We start from the raw sequence: 18,003 nt of genomic DNA, 5'->3' as shown, positions 1-18,003 counted from the left end.
TATCAGGAGAGTTCTGTGGACTACTGAACATGTACAGCAAGACATTATGTCCAGAGACGGGCTTTGCATCAGACACTGAGGAACTGTGATCCTTTCATGCGCAGAAGAAAGGGGAAACGGAAGCAGTCACCCTCGTGCTGTGACACAGGGGGGGCACCCCAGGTGAGGGCCACCCTATGACTCTGTCCCTCCCCTTACATGGAAGGTGTATGAGGCCCTAAGTATACATGGTACACAAAGGGTGGGAGGGGAAACATAGTCACAGAAGTGATGTGCCCGAGGGCACACAGCAGGTCAGTGGCAGAGTTGAGAGTAGGAACCAGGTCTCCTGAGTCCTGGTCCAGTGCCCTATCTGCTGCACCACACTTCTTTTGAATCTGAAAAAGGTATGGGGACGGGGGATAAAGTATAAGTAACTATGCATCTCCATCCCTGCACTGGATATTGAACTTTGTATTTTTCTGACAAAAAACAATTAACCTAGTTAAGGGGGGGGGGGAGGAGAACATATTTTCAATATATTTACATTGTAATGTGGCACTTTGAATTAAATTCCCTTTATGTGGATGATTGATTTGTATATTTCACAGGCCCTGCCTGGCCCCTTTAAAATCACTTTCATTTTAAATCTCCAAGTATCGCCTCCTCTCCCCTCCCCCACCCCTCTTCTCCTGCTGAATAAAGAAAATAGAACAATTTATAATTTGCACAAGAAAATTTTTCAGGTTAGAAGGATTTTTTTTTAGAGCATGCAGCTTGCTAAATCTGCAGGAAACAGGTGTTTTATTTAGTCTTTTACAGTCACTGCAAGAAAACCATGGCATAAACATTTAATAATCTAGGCAGGGAGATGGGGTAGGGGGCGGGAGGGGGGAGAAGCAATCTGTGTCTTTAATTTTCTTTTCTGAAAGGGGAAAGTCTGCATAGCAATGACAGGATCACTTGTTCATGCCTTTAATGTGCGATCTGTTTTCTCCAGTGGAGGGCACTCAGTGTATCGCAAACTAGAACATTAGCACCAACAAGCTCCAGAGCATCATCACTCTCTGGAAAGCCTTCTGAATTAGACAAGAGCTGCCTCTCAGCACAGCTACAAAACACTTTAAACCTGACCAGCTAAATGGATAAACCTATCCTGCATAGCTTTTAAACTGGGCTCGTCTTATACAGCACAGGAGGCCTGTCTGCTTCAAGAACTGGAGAGCTGGAAGATGGATTGCTGTGTCTGGGAATGGCAAAAGGCAGCAGAATAAGGGATGCTAGGTACCGGGGAAGATTTTCTTATTCCTCCCAGAGAAGTTGGCTTACCTTCATGGTGTGCTATTGCTTTTACGTGCAGATTGCCAGTTAATGCTATTTGTCCTCTAAAGACTTACACAATGGCTCTGAGAGCTTAGGGTTCCCCCCATCTCCTCTGTACCCCCATCCCTGGTTCTGTCTTCCCCACCCCCATCCCCTTCCCCATCCCTTCCTTCCCTCATCCCCAAAATTCTTGCTTGTCCTCTCTAGGGAACTTTGTGTGGGTTACTGGCAAGCACGCCGGATGGTGGTGATGTGACGGGCAGCTGTGCTGTGACATGAAGGTTGCAATGGTTTAAAGAAAGGAGACCAATTTAAAAAACAACAAAACACAAAAGCAAGAGTGAGACAGAGAGGAGAAAACAGCTGGAGGAAGAAAAAGGGGAAACATCTGTGGATGACAAAAGGATGGGTAAGTGAACTTTTGCTGTATCCTTCTTAGCACAGTTGCAACCGTGCAGTATATTTTTCAGTCAGATTATTTGCTGTTCAAGAGGGAGAACAATCTAAACAGCAGCAGTGCATTTCTTTGCCAGGTGACTCACTGTACTTGCTATTATATTTTTAGATCATGTTTCCCCCTTCTTTCCTCCTGCAGTCTTTTTATATGTAATGAATTAAATGCATGCAGTGAGTTAAGGACTGTACAAAGTACATTCACAATCTATACAACCCACCCACACACCTCCATATACATAGATAAGTACACACACACACACACACACACACACATATATATCCATGAGAGTTACACATAGGATTTCTTCTGGATTTATATTCATATTAAATAAGCCTGTAGATCTCCTATGCAGGCTGTCAGGAAGGATGTTTAACACTTTGCAGCTTGTGAGGAGTGTGTGTATATGTGTGTGTGTGGGGAGGGGGGGGGAGAACAGGGTAATGGATTTTGTTGTATAGGTGGTTTTGAAAAGGCTCACTGGATATCTGAAATGATATCCCTAATGTAGCTGCTAGATTTCCAGCAGTCATTTGCCAGTCTTATTTTTTCAAGTGTGACAGGTTTATTTCCCCCACCCTCACTCCAGTCCATCATAGCTCAAACATATTTCTGGGCTGCTTTTGGCACAAAAGCAATAGTGAAAGATCAGGATTTAAATTAAAAACCTAGCCATTAAAGTGAAAGGCAGAGACACATAGTCAGGGGCTTTTTGGATTAAGAATTCTTGCACTGATTGCCTCTTGGTTTAAAATTGGACCATAAAAGCAAATAACTGCAGCACAGTATTTGAGTGTGTGTGTCTGTGTGTGTGTGAGAGACAGACACGCACACAAATAAGAAAGCCACTATTTGTAGAGGAGATAAATTCTTCTGATGGAAGAAAGCAGCCTAATTGTGAGTAAGATTACAACTCTGGGGAGAGCCGGTGGTCCCAAAATTATTACAGCCTTTGAGAAAGTGTGTGCGCCGGATTTTCTGAGACGTCTTCTCATGATTATTCAGAGAATGTAGAAAATGTGACACTGCTCCCATAACAGCATTAATACCAAATAACCAATCTGATATCTGAAGTGCAAAATATTAAAATCAGCAGCAGTGAGGTGAGGGATTCAGATTCAAATTTCACTCTTTAAACTTTGTAGTTTTTGCTGCTCTTAAGGCAACATTCCTATGTAAGTTTATATATATTTACCTACAGTGTATACAATATACACATATATAGTGTTATAAATTTATAGATAGATATAAGCTACGCCTGAATAAATATGCACGTGTATATATATTTTAATCACAATCAGTTTATTATGAAATATGCATGTTACTGTAACTATCAGCATGATATCTGGGTCCGGGACAAATGTTATATGATATAGATACACATCTATGTTTGTGTGACTTGTGCATGTATGGAAATGAGAAGTCACTGAAATGCAGTCTCAGAAGTATTATTCAGAACGCTGTTTGGTAACATCTAATGTTCCATTATGCAATAGAGACACATTATAAAGGCAAGGGACAAAGTTTATTATATATTGACCCACTTGCGGTAGCTCTTATTTTATATTAATTGTTTGGGATTGGACTACGAAAGATTTACCTGCAGTTGGGTTTATTAAGGACCATTTTACTTGTTGAACTACCAGAAGCTGTCTCTCATTTCCTTTTCCAATAGTACTGTACAGTGAATTCAGCACAGTGACTTGACAAATATGTGTATTGCTAAAGCCTCAGCTTCTAATGATAAGGCTAAAGCAGCTACGAAGAGTGCTGATGTACAGGAGAACAAGTGACTAGGAAATGGGTTCCCAGTCATCCTAAGGGGTCATAAATCACACAAAAGTAATTTGAATAACAAGAGCAGTGGGGATGTGAGGGAAGGTAGGATAGAAACTCAAAAAAAACCAAAAAAAAAACCAGAGAGACCTACAATGAACATTGCAAGAAAGGAGCCAAACAGGTTGTCTTCAAATTAACTGTACCACTAATGCCTTAGCAGAAACCCCATTGACGTTAGTAATCTGCTGATGGTTTATTTTAATAGCTTTACACTGGACATTTGTCTTCTTTTTAATATTGTAGGTTTCCATTTAATTAAGCAGCTGAGAGACATGAGTGTGGTGTTCGTGCTACTGCCTACGGTGCTGTTCCTTGTGCTCGCAGGGGCTCAGCGAGCTTGCCCCAAGAACTGCAGATGTGATGGCAAAATTGTGTACTGTGAATCGCATGCGTTCAGAGATATCCCTCAGAATATTTCTGGAGGGTCTCAAGGCTTATCGCTACGGTACAACAGCATCCAGAAGCTTAAATCAAATCAGTTTGCAGGCCTGAATCAGCTCATATGGCTTTATCTTGACCACAATTACATCAGCTCCGTGGACGAGGATGCGTTTCAGGGGATCCGTCGGCTGAAGGAATTAATTCTGAGCTCCAACAAAATTACCCATCTGCACAACAAAACATTTCACCCGGTCCCCAATCTCCGCAATCTGGACCTTTCTTACAACAAGTTGCAGGTGTTGCAATCTGAGCAATTTAAGGGCCTTCGCAAACTCTTGATCTTGCACTTGCGGTCGAACTCATTGAAAACTGTGCCAATCAGAGTTTTTCAAGACTGCCGAAATCTCGATTTTCTGGATTTGGGCTACAACCGTCTGCGGAGCTTATCCCGTAATGCTTTCGCTGGCCTCTTGAAGCTCACAGAGCTCCACTTGGAGCACAATCAGTTTTCGAAGATCAACTTTGCCCACTTTCCACGCCTCTTCAACCTCCGCTCCATTTATTTGCAATGGAATAGGATCCGGTCTCTTAACCAAGGGCTAACATGGACTTGGAGTTCCTTGCACAACTTGGATTTATCGGGGAATGACATCACTGGGATAGAACCTGGGACCTTCAAATGCCTGCCCAACCTGCAAAAGCTGAACTTGGATTCCAACAAACTCACCAACATCTCTCAGGAGACTGTCAATGCGTGGATCTCGCTAATATCCATCACTCTGTCCGGAAATATGTGGGAATGTACTCGAAGCATTTGCCCTCTTGTGACTTGGCTTAAGAATTTCAAGGGAAATAAAGAAAGCACTATGATATGCGCGGGCCCTAAGCAAATCCAGGGCGAAAAGGTGGGCGATGCTGTGGAAACATATAATATCTGTGCCGAAATCCAGGTTGTGGTCACTGAAAGATCATACCAGCCACCTAAAACTCCCCAGAGACCTCTCTTTATCCCCAAACCTACCATTTCCAAACTGGAAAACAATCAAATGACCTCTGTGATACCCACTCCTTCTCCAGACTTACCTACGCCTGGAGCAGAACCAGAGTATGAGCATGTTTCCTTTCATAAAATCATTGCTGGGAGTGTTGCCCTCTTTCTTTCAGTGGCTATGATTTTGTTGGTTATCTACGTGTCTTGGAAGCGGTACCCAGCCAGCATGAAACAACTGCAGCAACACACTCTCATGAAGAGGCGCAGGAAAAAGGCCAGAGAGTCCGAAAGGCAAATGAACTCCCCTTTACAGGAGTATTACGTGGACTACAAGCCGACAAACTCTGAGACCATGGATGTATCTGTTAATGGATCTGGGCCCTGCACATATACCATCTCTGGCTCCAGGGAATGTGAGGTATGAACCATGATCCTCCTAAAACCATTTCAGCTGCTGAGAAGGAGAGGTAAATGTTTGAAGCTCTTGAGGTGTTTCTAATCACAAGAAAGATTAATGAGCCTTTTTGCTTTTGGGTTTGCTCAGTGTGAAAGGTTATTTAATTAAATTACAACAATCAGGGAAGTGACGGCTATTTTCAACAGTTTAAACTTGAGAGAAGTTCATTCAAGGGTGAGATTAAGCTGGAATAAACAGCCATGTTAAAGGCATATGAGGCCTGATTCTCCTCTTGCATGTAGCCCTTTTACACTGGTGTAACTCTATTGGCTTTACGAGAGTCACTCCCCAATTGGAGGGGATTAAGGCCCCTGCTATTTAAGAGAGTGCAGATAGACTAGTAGTATTAAACAAGTGTTTATATCAGAGTTTATGCCAGATCACATCACAAAAATGGACTCATAAAGATGATGCTGTTTAAACTTGTTACTAGCATTTCCACATTTGGTCCCTGATTCAGCAAACCACGTAAGCACAATGGCACCATTATAGTTAAGCACTGCTTTGCTGAATAATGATGGATTTAAGCACTTGTTTATGTGCTTTGCTGAACTGGGGTCGTGAAGAAGACCCAAGTCAAAAGATACGTTTGCAAGTGCCTGATATTTTTGCCATAAACTTTCAGTGGATACGCCTCAATTGTGGTCAAGAGAGTTGTACCCTCTTACGCCAGGTGTCACTTCGGTTCTGAGTGTTTGGTAGATACAGGCAGGAATAGCCGTCATTGTCTGGTCCCAGGTTCTTTAACTTTGTCAGCTTAAAGTTGAGCTGTCAGACATTTTCTGTAACTATTTGAACGTGGATAAATAGAAAGGGGGGTTGCTTTTGATCACCACTGCTCATTTATACACGGTAAAAAGGATTTCTGCAATTACAGTGTGTCCTATTAGCAACTAATACTCGGTAAGTTAATGTTGTGTGCGCTCTACTGGTATTAAAACAATGGTGGCCCATTGTTGTTATGGAGATCCGAACAGGAAACGTTAAGTGTGTATTGTGCCTGATTCACATCCCTCATATTTCCACTGACGTCAGTGGGTCAGGTTGAAATCAGAAGACAGTTTGGCCAGTCTCTTTGAAAACCAGACATGTTTAAAGATTAAGGCCAAGTATTTTTTAAAGTCGATAGTGATTTTGGTTGCCAACTGGAGGTACTTTCCAAGGGCCTGATTTTTAGAGGTTAGTTATTCCACACTTTCTGGAAATAGCGCCCCTTTATGGTGTCTCAAGTTGGGCATCCAAAATCACCACTTGCTTTTGGAACATGTTGGCCTAAAAGAGGCTGATGAGAAAATGTGAAAGGCTGTGATTTGTGGGTATTTTTCTTAGAGCAACATCCCTGTTGCAAATGAATGACCTGTTACATCCATCACTGCCATCAAAAGTAATTGAGAAAGAAGGTGCAAATTCTGCTGCCAGCAACACCGGTGGAAAACAACTGAAGTCAATGGAATTACTCTGGGTTTACACTGGGGGCACTGGGAGTGCAATTTGACTCACAAGGTCTAATTCTGTTCTCATGCAGGTTTTATACCTGTGTAGTTCCATTAACTTCAGTGATGTTCCTTTTTATTTACACCAGAGTAACTCAGAGGAGAATTAGGTCCCTCTAAGGCATGATTCAAAGCCTACTGAAATCAAAGGAACTACTATAATGGCGTCAGTGCATAGAAGATGCTATCTATATTTTAGGTTTGAAAATAAGTTATACTGGTGTGAAATCATGGCATCCAAACTGAAAGGTGTGGGTCTTCTCTGGGCAATTAACACAGTGTTTATATGGCATAATTTCTTCATGCTGCAGTTGATCTTAATGCAAAATTAAAGGCTGAGTCAGGCCACAGTGAGGCTGCTATAAGCCAAACAGAGGTCACCTACTTGCAATACATTGTTTTAGTATCTGTTTGATACAATTGATTGCTTTGCTAAAAAAAAAAAAATAATTAAGCAAGATTTTCAAACCATTTGCCTTGCCAGCGTTTCTTATAAAAGATGGTAAAGGCAACATAACTTTTGACAACACATTTTCAAATCTTATCCTGCAGTTAGAAGGCATTGATAACTGAATGTTCATAATCAAACTATAGACATTCAGAGGCATAGAAGCAGTGATGGCATTTAATTGGGACATTTGCACTCTCTTTAAATGCAGTCTCACGTAGTGAGCTAGATTTTCAGCTGCTTGAAAGTCAATGTAGCTCCCCTGCCCACAGTAGAACTACAAACGTTTTCATCCGATGAGGATCTGGCGCTGTAACTTTTGTGTTTTAGTTACGAGAGAATGTTCTGAGCCCTAAATGTGTGCACTGGAGAAGTGTAGATTAATTGGACCAGATTCAGGATGTGACCTATAGTTTTCCATTTGGATATAAGATAGGGTAGGACCTCTATGAATATTATGACAGGTTTCAGAGTAACAGCCGTGTTAGTCTGTATTCGCAAAAAGAAAAGGAGTACTTGTGGCACCTTAGAGACTAACCAATTTATTTGAGCATGAGCTTTCGTGAGCTACAGCTCACTTCATCAGATGAAGTGAGCTGTAGCTCACGAAAGCTCATGCTCAAATAAATTGGTTAGTCTCTAAGGTGCCACAAGTACTCCTTTTCTTTTTATGAATATTATGTTCTTCAGGCTGAATTTTGCTCTGTTAAACCATTGCAAATCTGGAATAACCAGTAAGTTCTGATTTGAACCAATGTAAGTGGGAGCAGAATTTGGCTCTATATATCGAGGACCATTTAAATGGAAGTCAGGGCTTACAAGGGCAAGAGGGAAAATGCTAGCCGGCTTTAGCCAGTGTTTCCTGCTTAGTTGGGTGAGTGATATTTTTTACCACTAAATAACAATCCAGTCTTGAAGAATATTGAAGAGGAAAAGTGCAGAGGAGAATCCAGGGTCAGTTTGGTAGAGGAACTATCTACAGGCCAGACCCTAGCTGATGTAAATTGGTGTGGTTCCAATAACTTCAGTGGAGCTAGGCTGAAAATCTTGCCCTGCATTCATGGTGAGACTTGTTATTTCAGCCAGGGTTGACTGCAGTTAATCACAGGGTTGACCGAAGTTAATCACATGGGTCATGATCTTCCAAAGACATTAATAACCTTTGTTCATGTGAACGGTCCTATTCTCAATCTCTCCTTAAAGCTCACTTGTGCTGTGATACTAACAACACACTAGACAATGGCTGGGCAACTGGTGTGTGGCAGCCGCTGCTTTTCCTGCTACTCACTAATGTCTTGCTGTTGTCATGGGCTCCAACTCTCTGTTTCTTACATCTCTTCTTGTAGCTATTGTCTCTCGTCCTATACTTGGATTGTGAGTGGTTTGGGGTAGGGGCTGCCTTTTTGTTATTGCCTATGTTGCGCCTAGTGCCCTGGAGCACCATTCTCTGACTTCAGGTGCTACTGCAATGCAAATATTAAATAATAATTTGCTTCAGTGCTTCTATTCACGTGAGTAAAGTTAAGCATGTGCATGTTGGCAAGGTTCAGGCTATAGACTGTGTATTCTGTGGGCCTGATAATCAGCTGGCGTTAATCAGTGAATCTACATTGAAATCCATGAAGCTACTTCAGTTTACAGTTGCTGGGAATCTGGCCTTGTATTTGCACAATGACTTACTGAACACTCGCTGTTTCAGTGCAGAAGTCTCAGGGAGACATTAAAGCACCTGATCATCGAAGACACATGTAGCCTCCATAAGCCCTTCCTCGGCTTGGATTTAACATTCTTCGTCTCCATAGCTACCAGGTTCCATTTGTAGAAGGGTAGATATGCACCATGCAGTACTTATAAATTGGAAATAAAAATCACAGTATATTAAGCAATAAAAGGTTTCATAATTGGGGGGAAATGGGAATGGAATATATGATTAATAATTAAATACTCAGGCAGATATATTTCTGAAAGGGCCCCTATTTTGTAAGGGAGAGAGAGTCATAAATCAGGGCTATCATTTCCCACAGGTCTGACTGGCTCATTCCACGTGCCCAAGCTCAGCTTTCGCGAAGAAAAAAGATTTAGCGGGAAAAGAAGGTCAAGCTCTCATAATAAAGTGCTAGTATTTTGAAGGACACATTGAAGTTGCTCAACGTTTTTTTTATTGATTTTACTATTTTTTTCCTTTAAATCTTTGTCTGCCTCCAAAAACCCTTAAAAGCAAAAGCAACCATCTCCGCACTTGAAAAAATGTGTGTGCTGCAGGAAGGAAATGATGAATTAACGACCTCGTTGCATTATAACCCGGGGAATGTGCTGGCATGTTCTAACAGTGGGAGTTAGAAGATGATTTCCAAGACTGGGCTAGGGTTGTATAGGCTCTGTTGGGTCACCTATTGCTTTTGCTGTACGGATCCCATAATTAGACGTACCCAGCTAGACTACAGATACAGACGCCATATTTCCTCATACATAACTGGCAGTGACACAAGGCACCTGGGTACTCATTTAGGCCCTAACGTAGCACAGCAATTAAGCAGATCAGGAGATGCATTGACTCCAGCAGGACTATTCACACCCTTAAAGCAGCTCATGTTCTTAAGTGGTCTACGGAATCAGGACCGTATCCTGTAAATAGGGGAATAAATTGCATGGCCACATTTTCAAGATGGCCTTTTTTTGTTTAAGTGAAACAAGGAGAATTTTACCTCCGGTTTTACAAATATAGAGCCAAAATCAAACCTCTTATAAATGGGTGAAACTCCACCGGGATCAATGGTATATAATTGGTTACACCTGGCCCAAAGTGTTCCACTTAGCTGTCTGGCAAGGCTTATGATTTTGGCTCCTACCACTCTGTTAGCAGACTGCAGCTAGCTTCCTTTGGCATTTGCGTTGAACACCTGTGTGTGCACATACTTCATCTCTCTCATTTGTACGCTACTGTTCACACCTCTACAGTGAAAAGGCAATTTTCTCAGCCAAACTGTGTTATGATGCACATAGAATCATAGAAGATCAGGGTTGGAAGGGACCTCAGGAGGTCATCTACTCCAACCCCCTGCTCAAAGCAGGACCAATCCCCAACTAAATCATCCCAGCCAGGGCTTTGTCAAGCCTGACCTTAAAAATATCTAAGGAAGGAGATTCCACCACCTCCCTAGGTAACGCATTCCAGTGTTTCACCACCCTCCTAGTGAAAAAGTGTTTCCTAATATCCAACCTAAACCTCCCCCACTGCAGCTTGAGACCATTGCTCCTTGTTCTGTCATCAGCTACCACTGAGAACAGTCTAGAGCCATCCTCTTTGGAACCACCTCTCAGGTAGTTGAAAGCAGCTATCAAATCCCCCCTCACTTTTCTCTTCCACAGACGAAACAATCCCAGTTCCCTCAGCCTCTCCTCATAAGTCATGTGTTCCAGTCCCCTAATCATTTTTGTTGCCCTCCGTTGGACTCTTTCCAATTTTTCCACATAACATAACATGTCCCATGCAAATACACATTGAGATGGAACCCTGCTACAAAAAACAAAACAAAAAACCCACTTCTAGCAGAAGTTTCTTTACCTACTGATCCTTACCCCCATGCAGGTACTTAACACAAGGCCTATGCGCTGGTTAAGTTACATTTTAGCCCTGGAAATAGGCCAGCTATTGGGACATACGTGATGTATGCAGGCCTAGTGCAGGACTTCTGTGGAGGAATAAGTTCATGGAGGGAGAGGTTCATCATTTGCTATTTGCAGGGATGGTGTCCGTAGCCTTTGTTTGCCAGAAGCTGCGAATGGGAAATAAGGGATGGATCACGTGATGATGACCTGTTCTATTCATTTCCTCTGGAGCACCTGGCCTTGGCCACTGTCGGAAGACAGGATACTGGGCTAGATGGACCTTTGGTCTGACCCAGTATGGCCGTTCCTATGTTCTTATGAATAAATTTAACCTTTAATAACCAACTTAATTTTGGCTAGCAAAAACCTCTGTGAAGACTAAAGAACCTTATTTTTAAAGATAAGTTTAAGTTCTTATGTAAAAATAGCCTCATCAGGTCTGCCCCCCTGTGTGAGAGACCTATCTGCTTTCTTTGGTGACAAAACCGAGACTTTACTGCTTTTTACTCCCATTAGCCATGCAAAGGTAATGCAGCTATAACTGAGTGAACTTGAGTCTAGTTCAAATTCATAGAATATCAAGGTTGGAAGGGACCTCAGGAGGTCATCTAGTCCAACCCTCTGCTCAAAATTCTTGTGCATCTTCAAGAGAGATGTTCCTGGAGTTCCAGTGAGGTAGATGATCTTATTCCATTCTTCTTCTTAGCGTGTGTGCAACGTGCCTCAGGTGACACGTGACCAGGAATCATCACCAAATTTAGTCAGTTGGTTGGAGCATTAGCTTGCCTGGGCTGGGTACTGACAGGGAGTGAGACGTGAACACTGATCCATGTCCTTCCTTATCCCATTGAAGGCACATAGGATGACTTAAGTGTCACTAGGGGAATAATTTGAAGATCCTGGGATCACATGGTAGGAAATAAGGGCTTCATTTGGCCTGCACAACATACGGTGATGTCCGAGAAGGGAAGAACCCAACTTGACTTATGAATCTCAGGGCAAGTTTGCGAGGCTGCAGTTGTATATATTTTCACTGTAAACTGAGCACAGCTGATTTGAAAAGCATTGAGCTGTAATTGACTTAGAACCCCACAATGCCACTTTTACACATTCTCTTTGCAGTCTAACCACATTTCATCAGTTGACAAACAAGGCCACCTGTTCAGGTAGAAGAACATCATCTGCATTATGCTCCTGTGCCTTTCACTGGAGTGAAAGCCAAGCCATTTGTCATTTTCAATGATATATACTAAATCAGTCACATTATGTAATACTCATCCAGAATTTCACCTCTTCTACTCTTGCTATTGGACAAGGATAGACCTACTAAAGGAATCCTAATGTATGCGCACCAGTTGAGACACTATGGGCCTGTGCCTTTTAAGCGTAATTTAGAAGGAAATGTTGACATACTAGTGACATTTACTATCTATTTATTTAAGCACCAACAATGTTCATATAAGACACAAATATTAAGGTAACCTACTACAGGCTAAGGTTGTAATTCTGCAAAGATTTTAATGTGTGCTTAACTTGGCATCAGTGAGATTGCTCACATATATCATGGGAAATATGTGCCTTTGTAGGATCATGGCATAAAACAGAGAGAAAATGGAACACAATGGAAAACCCCAAGAAGGGAATAACTTGTAGGGCTTTAAACAATTGTTGCTCTTATTTCTTGTTTGTTTGCTTCTTGTGGAGGGAATCTTTAGCAAGGGTTTGACTGCAGAGAGAATAGTGGCTTGGGGAAATGGGACAAGAAGGGTATTCCATACCTAAAGAATGGCATAGAAATGAGAGGGTCAAGAGATGACTGAATCAAGGAGGCTGCCATTGTTAGCACCGAAACCCTTTGAAGGCATCATTCTAGATACGGCCAAAGATAATGATTCCCTTTATGATTAGTATTTGTTGGAGTATCTGAGAATGGACATAATGAATTTAGGTTCCTTGCACCCCTGTTCAACTGTTGTGCTTCCTGATCTTTTTCTGCTAATTATGGTTAGGCTGCCATCTTACCCACTGCATGTGTCATGTTCACCAGTACAAATGGTGAACCTTCACTTCCTGCTAAATGCAGATGCTCCTGAAAAGGCTCTGTGTTTGCATGAGGAAATCGAATGGGGAGAAAGGTAATGTGGTTTTCTTTCATGAAATATTTCCCATGGAAAATGTTTCAATGTATAAGTGCTGGATTGTATGAAGGAGGTGAGAATTTTTAATGTTGTAGGGTACAGCAGCAGGCAGACGACGTCAAGCTCAAAGCGGTTGGAAGGTTGTCTGAGTGAAGACAGGGTAAGTCTTGGAAAGGTCCTCGGGATTTGGCCCAGTTGTAGGAATTGGTGCTTTGAGAAAGGAAGCCAATGCGTTAGAATGTCAACAAAACACGAGAGAGGGATCTGTAGTTATACATGCTCTGGGCCAGATATTTAAGTGCTCAGTGTTTACAAATGAGGCCATGTTTTTAAATGAGCTCAGCTCCTGTTTAAGCATCATAGTAAGTGGCTAGATTTTCAAAAGCATCATCATGCTTCTGACAGTCTGGCCATATGTACTACGTTGGCAGCTTCTGGATGTAGAACTGTCTTGAGAATCATATTAGGTCCTTGTTTAGGTATTTAAGTGGGAGCTGAACCTTCTAAAAATCTGGGCCAAACTGTGTGCACTGCTGAGCCCCTGGAAATCCCACTCTGTTGTTCGTTTCCTTTTGTATAAATCTGAATGAAAAATGGGGGTCTGAAATGATGGGGCCTTCAATTGCAAAGAAGAGTTGCTTGGGTTTTTTTAAAGAGTAAATGTATGAGGAGAAGTAGCTCAAGGTGGTGTCCCATGGCAGACTCCTCTCTGCCTCTTCCCACAGGAAAAGGCCTGATACTACAGACATCATCCAGTAGAGAGATCATTTCTCAGTGGTGATGCTCTGGAGAGAAGACCATGGCACTTTACATGGGCCCTGTTAGCAAGGTATATGAGCACCTCATGGTATTTAATCTCACAACATCCGTGTGAGGGAGGCCAGTGCTATTCTCCCCATTTTACAGATGGAGAATTGAGGCACACAGTGACTTGCCCAAGTTCCTACAGGAAGCCTGTGGTGGAGCAAGAAATTTGAACCTAGGTGTCCCAAGTCCATGGTGTACCCTAACCACTGGGCAACCCTTTCTGTCTAACCACATTGCATCCGATAAGCTCTTGCCAATATTTATCAATCAGAGGTTGATAATTAAATAACCTGCAGCTCTCAAAGTGCACCAAATCCTACCTTACTTATAAAACACTCCTGCACTGGTCAGAGGAAAATCACGGGTTTGGTTTCTCTTCCTATAATCATCCCCCCTCTTAGTATTAGAAATACCACGTGTGTTTTATACATGGTAAGGACTGATGAAACAGATAGGACACTGTATTGGAAAAGCTTTGTCCAAGAAGAAAAATACTTGCACTCCTATTATAATCACCCATGAAAAATCCCTGTGTTGGTGGAATTGTGCAGCTTGCCCTCTTCCTCTCTCACATCCTTTTCTCTCTTCCCCTTCTTCTCCCTCTGCTGCAGCCTCTGATGTGCTGCCAGTATTTTAACTATTTTTTTTCCATTTTAAGCCCATGATGCAGCTCAGGCTAGAGGGAAAATGTTCACAGAAGAAGGGTGAAATTTGTGGAACCTATGAGTTTGTTTTTCCCTTGAAAAATAAAAATGCTTTCTGTAAAGAATGCAAACAAGCTCATTAGCACGTGTCCTGTGGCTGGAAATATTGTTCAGTTGTAGTTCTTGAATAACATACAGGGCCTGACACTCTCTGACACTATGGCCTGTTTGCTCCGCATCGCTCCTGCCAGCGTGAGGTGAATTTAAATGTAATTTACACCCACTGTGCAGCTTCTGTACATTGCTAGTGAGGTGTAAAGGGGGCTCTGTGTCAATGAGAATAAGGCCTATTGAGTATAGCTCAGAGTTTGACTTCTGGAGGGAGGAGATGTGGCTTACAGTCCTCGTAGGAGGATCAGGAGAGTTGTCCTTCCCAGGAATGTTTTTTGAGATTTTCTGGAACTCTCTACAATCTGTACCATGCCAAAGGCTAACGTTTGCCTCTCATAGAGTGGCAAGGATGATTGTGTGTAACAGACTAGACAAGTGTATGCTGCATCCTTCCTTTTTTTTGGCTGGTCCACTGGAAGAGAAGTCTACGACGATTTCCGATTGAGAGAGTTAGTTCTATAGCTCAAGTGGTAAAGATCTGTGCTAAGTTGCTGAAGGTCTGGGTTTCAGACCTTTCTCATGATCCAGGTAGGGTGGTCGTTAGTATCCAAAGTGAGGCTGCGCTCCACTGGTGATAAAGAAAGTGCCCAACCTTGCCTTCAAAATAGTGGTGAAGTTTTAACAGGGTCACATTTCTGCTGACGCCCTGAGCATCGAGGACTGGAACACGGACAGTAGAGTTCTGTTGTTGCCGTGATTGGGGCCTTGCCTTTCTTGGGAAAATGAGAAAACCAAATCCAACTGAAGGTTACCTTCATGTTATCCCCAGGTACCATTCCCATCTGATGATCGCAGAGTAGGTCTTCCAAATGACGGATGCAACAGTGGTGTTCCAGCAAAGGTCTCCAAAACAGCAGCCCCAACAGAGCACTGAGGGCCACTTGGAAATGGGCTATTAACTGGCTACTATTTCTGACTGAGATAATTTTGAGATTCCCATCTAAAACTCTGACTCTGAGTGACCGTTGTCCACGTGCTGTCTTTCTCTACATGAATGTGTGATGCTGTCCTAGTAGATGGGTCCCTTATCCTCTGTGTCCAGCTAAAGAACCTTTCTTCTAACTCATGGAGTAGTCATGTGACTTTTGAAGCTGAGACTCTAGGGTTCAAATCTCAGTTCTGCATGTGTGTGATAATTATCTATTGATCAATATCTGTAGATCATAACCCGTATGAGTTACAGGCTTGAGTTACACAGAATAAATCTGTGATCAGTCCTCCATATTATAGATAAACATTTTGACATGAAAAATCCCTGTATGCTTTGTTTACAGCACCATTGACTTCCTGGTACTTGGTCATTTCAAGCCAGGTATTTTAGGACTGAACACAGATGGGTTGCAGTGGTAAACATTTCAGACACTAATCAGCTTTTATCACATCTGTCTGTGCTGCAGCCAAATAAGCTAGATTGCTTGTAGCCCTCCCTGTGTATATCAAAAAACAAAATGGATCAATTCCCAGGGAATTCCTAGGAGCTCCTGCCACTTTACCTAGCAGCGAGTTTACAGCTATCCAAGACCTGGAGTGGGGGGGCTGGGGAGTATTAGCCTATGTGGGTGGACTCTGTAATGAATTAGTTTTGCCTTGTTACCATGAAGCTGTGTGGGGAGAATGCACAAAGTGGAAAGCTCTAACTGCTGAAGATCTCAGCAGTATTCTTGCCAGGCTGTCTCTGAAAAGAAGGCACTGTGTATGCATGTCCAAGATGAGGGAAGGATGGAAAGGCCCAGGAGATAATGATGATCTATAATCAGCTACCGTGCCTGTGCTGTAGGGCCCTGGGCAATTGCCCTGCTTCCTACCCCCTACCGCTGACCCGGGCTTTTAATCTTCTGAATATGCAGAAAAACAGTTGTTGTGGCACTGGTGGGCCATAGAACTTTTATAGCCTGTTGGAGGGGCTCAGAAAGAAAAAGGTTGAAAACCCCTGATGTAGCCATACGCTGAAATGTCGTTGGGTAGGACACGGGAAGTTCATAGTGATTAAAAATGTACTAAATCCTCTCTAAAAGCTTTGTGATTTAAGTCAGTATCTCTAATGTCAAGATGAGTTCACCTAAACAACGGTTCTTAATAGCATCATCTGAACTTGTTGGGAAGTTCTGTGTAGTTTAAAGGGGAAAAAAACCACTGAAAACTGGATTGGGGGATGCTTTCTAAGCATTGCGTTAAAGTGGTTTCATTCGAACAAGGTAAATTAAAAGAAAAAATACCTCAGTCTTTAAAAGTATGACCACTACAAATATTGAAGTCCCTGGGAATAATGAGGACTAAATATGTATTTGCCATGTCGACCACTGGTTCTCAAACAGGGTTTTGGGGGCCCCCTGGGGGGGGGGGCACGAGCTGGTTTCAGGGCGTCCGCAAAGCATGGCTGGCATTAGAAGTGTTAGGGCCCAGGGCTGAAAGCTGAAGCCCCACCATACAGGACTGCAGCCCGGGGCCCTGAGCTCCAGCACCTGGGGCTGAAGCCTGAGCAACTTAGTTTCATGGCGCCCTTTATGGCGTGGTCCCATGGGCAGTTGCCCTGCTTCCTATCACTTCATGCCAGCCGTAGCTTTTACATAGAGAAAAACAATTGTTGTGGCACAGGCGGGCTGTGGAGTTTGTTTAGCATGTTGAGGGGGGGCCTCAGAAAGGAAAAGGCTGAGAACTCCTGATATAGACGGTCTCAGCACAGAGAGGAAGGACCCTGGGGCCGTGAAGTCTGAACTGCCTTTGGCAAGCGACCCTTTTGAGTGAGGCAAGGGGCATGTTGGCAAGACTTTTGTGTGGATTCTTGACTTAGTCGTTGCCCATTTTGTATCTGTTCTATAGCTATAAAATACCTACTTTTTGATATAGTACTTTTTATTTGTAGCTTTCAAAGCACTTTATTTTAGGTAAGTAGCATTATCCCCATTTTATACAAAAGGAAAACTGGGGCACAGAAGTGATACTTGCCGACTGTTACTGAGCAGGCTAGTGGCAGAACTGGAAATAGAGCTCAGTGCTCTTCGGTCATAGACCAGAGTCCTGTCTACCACCTCTTTAGTCTCAAGGCCTGACTACTTGTCTCCTTTCACTAATTCTGTATTCAGTTAAAGATAAAGAAACAAAGAAAGGTCTTTCTAAATTATTTCTTTGATCAGTGATGTACAAAACAAATTCCTTTTCCATTAAATAACACTGACATATGTTACATCTTCCTAATCGAGATGGTTCTAGGCCAAAACCCTACATTCAAGCGTTCCCAAACTATGAGGAGTTTGTCAGGAAGAATCAAG

General features: G+C 42.6%; 1 protein-coding gene across 1 annotated transcript in view; it reads left to right on the top strand.

Annotated features, from left to right (window-relative positions):
- Positions 1-3,783: 3,783 nt before the first annotated feature.
- The window catches only part of LRRTM4 (leucine rich repeat transmembrane neuronal 4), a 389,993-nt gene continuing 375,773 nt past the window's right edge, over positions 3,784-18,003 (top strand). The window contains exon 1 of the mRNA XM_077805555.1: positions 3,784-5,385. Within this exon, the coding sequence (XP_077661681.1) occupies positions 3,784-5,385 (1,602 nt within the window). The remainder of the gene's footprint in view (positions 5,386-18,003) is intronic.

The sequence above is a fragment of the Eretmochelys imbricata genome, chromosome 26 (genome assembly GCF_965152235.1).
Source record: "Eretmochelys imbricata isolate rEreImb1 chromosome 26, rEreImb1.hap1, whole genome shotgun sequence".
NCBI lineage: Eukaryota > Metazoa > Chordata > Testudines > Cheloniidae > Eretmochelys > Eretmochelys imbricata.
This window is presented reverse-complemented; position numbering and strand designations above follow the sequence as displayed.